This window comes from Galeopterus variegatus, unplaced genomic scaffold (genome assembly GCF_000696425.1).
Source record: "Galeopterus variegatus unplaced genomic scaffold, G_variegatus-3.0.2 Scaffold6152, whole genome shotgun sequence".
Classification (NCBI taxonomy): Eukaryota; Metazoa; Chordata; class Mammalia; order Dermoptera; family Cynocephalidae; genus Galeopterus; species Galeopterus variegatus.
In genome coordinates this window covers 135,790-137,453 of record NW_007732263.1, presented here as the reverse complement: position 1 = coordinate 137,453, position 1,664 = coordinate 135,790, and the positions used below count along the sequence as shown (strand labels likewise).

At 50.7% G+C, this 1,664-nt stretch overlaps 1 protein-coding gene across 1 annotated transcript in view; it reads right to left on the bottom strand.

Moving 5' to 3' along the window:
* Positions 1-1,444: 1,444 nt before the first annotated feature.
* Positions 1,445-1,664, bottom strand: part of LGR6 (leucine-rich repeat containing G protein-coupled receptor 6) — a gene marked incomplete at both ends in the record, with an annotated part of 125,197 nt that continues 124,977 nt past the window's right edge. The window contains one exon of the mRNA XM_008590488.1: positions 1,445-1,525. Within this exon, the coding sequence (XP_008588710.1) occupies positions 1,445-1,525 (81 nt within the window). The remainder of the gene's footprint in view (positions 1,526-1,664) is intronic.

Genomic DNA, 1,664 nt, shown 5'->3' with positions numbered 1-1,664 from the left:
CCACACAGCCTTGGCTCCAAGGGAGCCCACCTCTACCATGTGAAGTAGGCTCAGTTTGGAAAGTAACAATGAGGTGGCTTGAGGGGCTGCCCAGAGAGTAACCAACCACTCTATGGCCCGAGGCTCGGCTTCTCCCAGTCAGTGCCCAGTGATCTATGAAGGACTCTGCTGTGGGTGAGCTCCGGCCAGGCTGGCTCTCCCTTGCTCTGTGAGAGGGTGCAGACTGCGTTTAATATTCATCAGTCAGCCAGCACTGGGGAGGTGAAGCTTACCAAGTGAATTAAAATACAGACAACTTCTGGGGTTTTCCAACCTGGCTCCACACTACATGGGTGAGATCTTGGTGTTTTCCATCTCTCTCCCCAGAGTCTGTTCTTAAATGATCTTGTAACTTTGGACATATTATTTCTTCATTTCCTNAGTGCTCTGGCCCTGGGTTGGCACTAGGGGGCGTGCCATTGTCACTAAGTGCCAAGAGCTAGTGCTGGGCAAGGTCAGGCAAGCCCTCTATAGACTTTAGAGAGGGCAAGGGGAGAAGGCCAAGGGGCCTGAGCCAAAGAAAGATGGAAAACTGGAAAATGTAGGCGGGACGAAATAGAAGCAGCAAACTGTTCATCGCTTTCTGTTCATTCTGAACAGTTCCTGTCCTGGCCNAAATAGAAGCAGCAAACTGTTCATCGCTTTCTGTTCATTCTGAACAGTTCCTGTCCTGGCCGAAGCCTGGCCTAAGCAGTATGCCATGTGCCTTCTGGAGTGGACTGTTACCATTTTATATGCAAGGGAAGGGAATTCTTCACTCTAAACACCTTAGGTTGAATTGCGCCAAGGGGAAAGATAATTTTCTTTCTTTCTTTCTTAACAGCAAGATGAATTTAGGTTAGACTCTCAAAGAGGCTTCCTAAGCTGTAAGGGTTAGACAGTACTGTAAAAAGTTACCCAGGGATACTGTGGAGTTTTTCCATCCTGGAAAGTTTTGATAAAGAGAGACTGCAACGTTTCTGGGATGGAGCAGAGAGGGATGGAGCAGGTGACCTTTCAGAGTCCCATCTGACTCTAGGACTCTGCACTGTAGCTCTTAGACTGAGGGAATGCTCAGAAGCGGCCCCACAGGCCACCCTGAGCTGTGGGATCAAGGCACTCTTCTTGCTCTTAATGAGCACAGTTTTCTCCTGCATGCATAACCTCTAATTGGCTCATTTGTAAAGGTTGCTTGACTCGTCCCACCAACCCCCTAACGCTGCTCCCCATGAGTAGCCACCCAAGGGAAAGAACTCTAGCTCCTTCCTCAGGAATTATCAGAACAGGCTACTCTCCCCCAGCAGGTTGGGTGTCAGGCAAAGAAAGTGCCCAAAGCATGGCTGCGGATATGCCAGGCTGAACTGGCATCTCATCTAGGTGGTGGGATACCCCTTCCCCACCCGCTTCCCCCTGCTTCCCAGAATACCTGGAATAGGGCTACACTGAACACTGGGGTATGGCTTTGAGTCCTCCATCTCCAGCCGGAGCTCGTCCAGGTCCAGGTCATCTGAGAGGAACGACAAGAATGTGGCTCAGGGCCCTGGGTTTTGGTCAGTCAAGGCCCCTCTTTCTCCACATGCCCACTCCCTTTAAGCAGTTGTTCCTGACTAGCTCTGCTCAGCACTGGTCATTCCAGCAGCCCTACA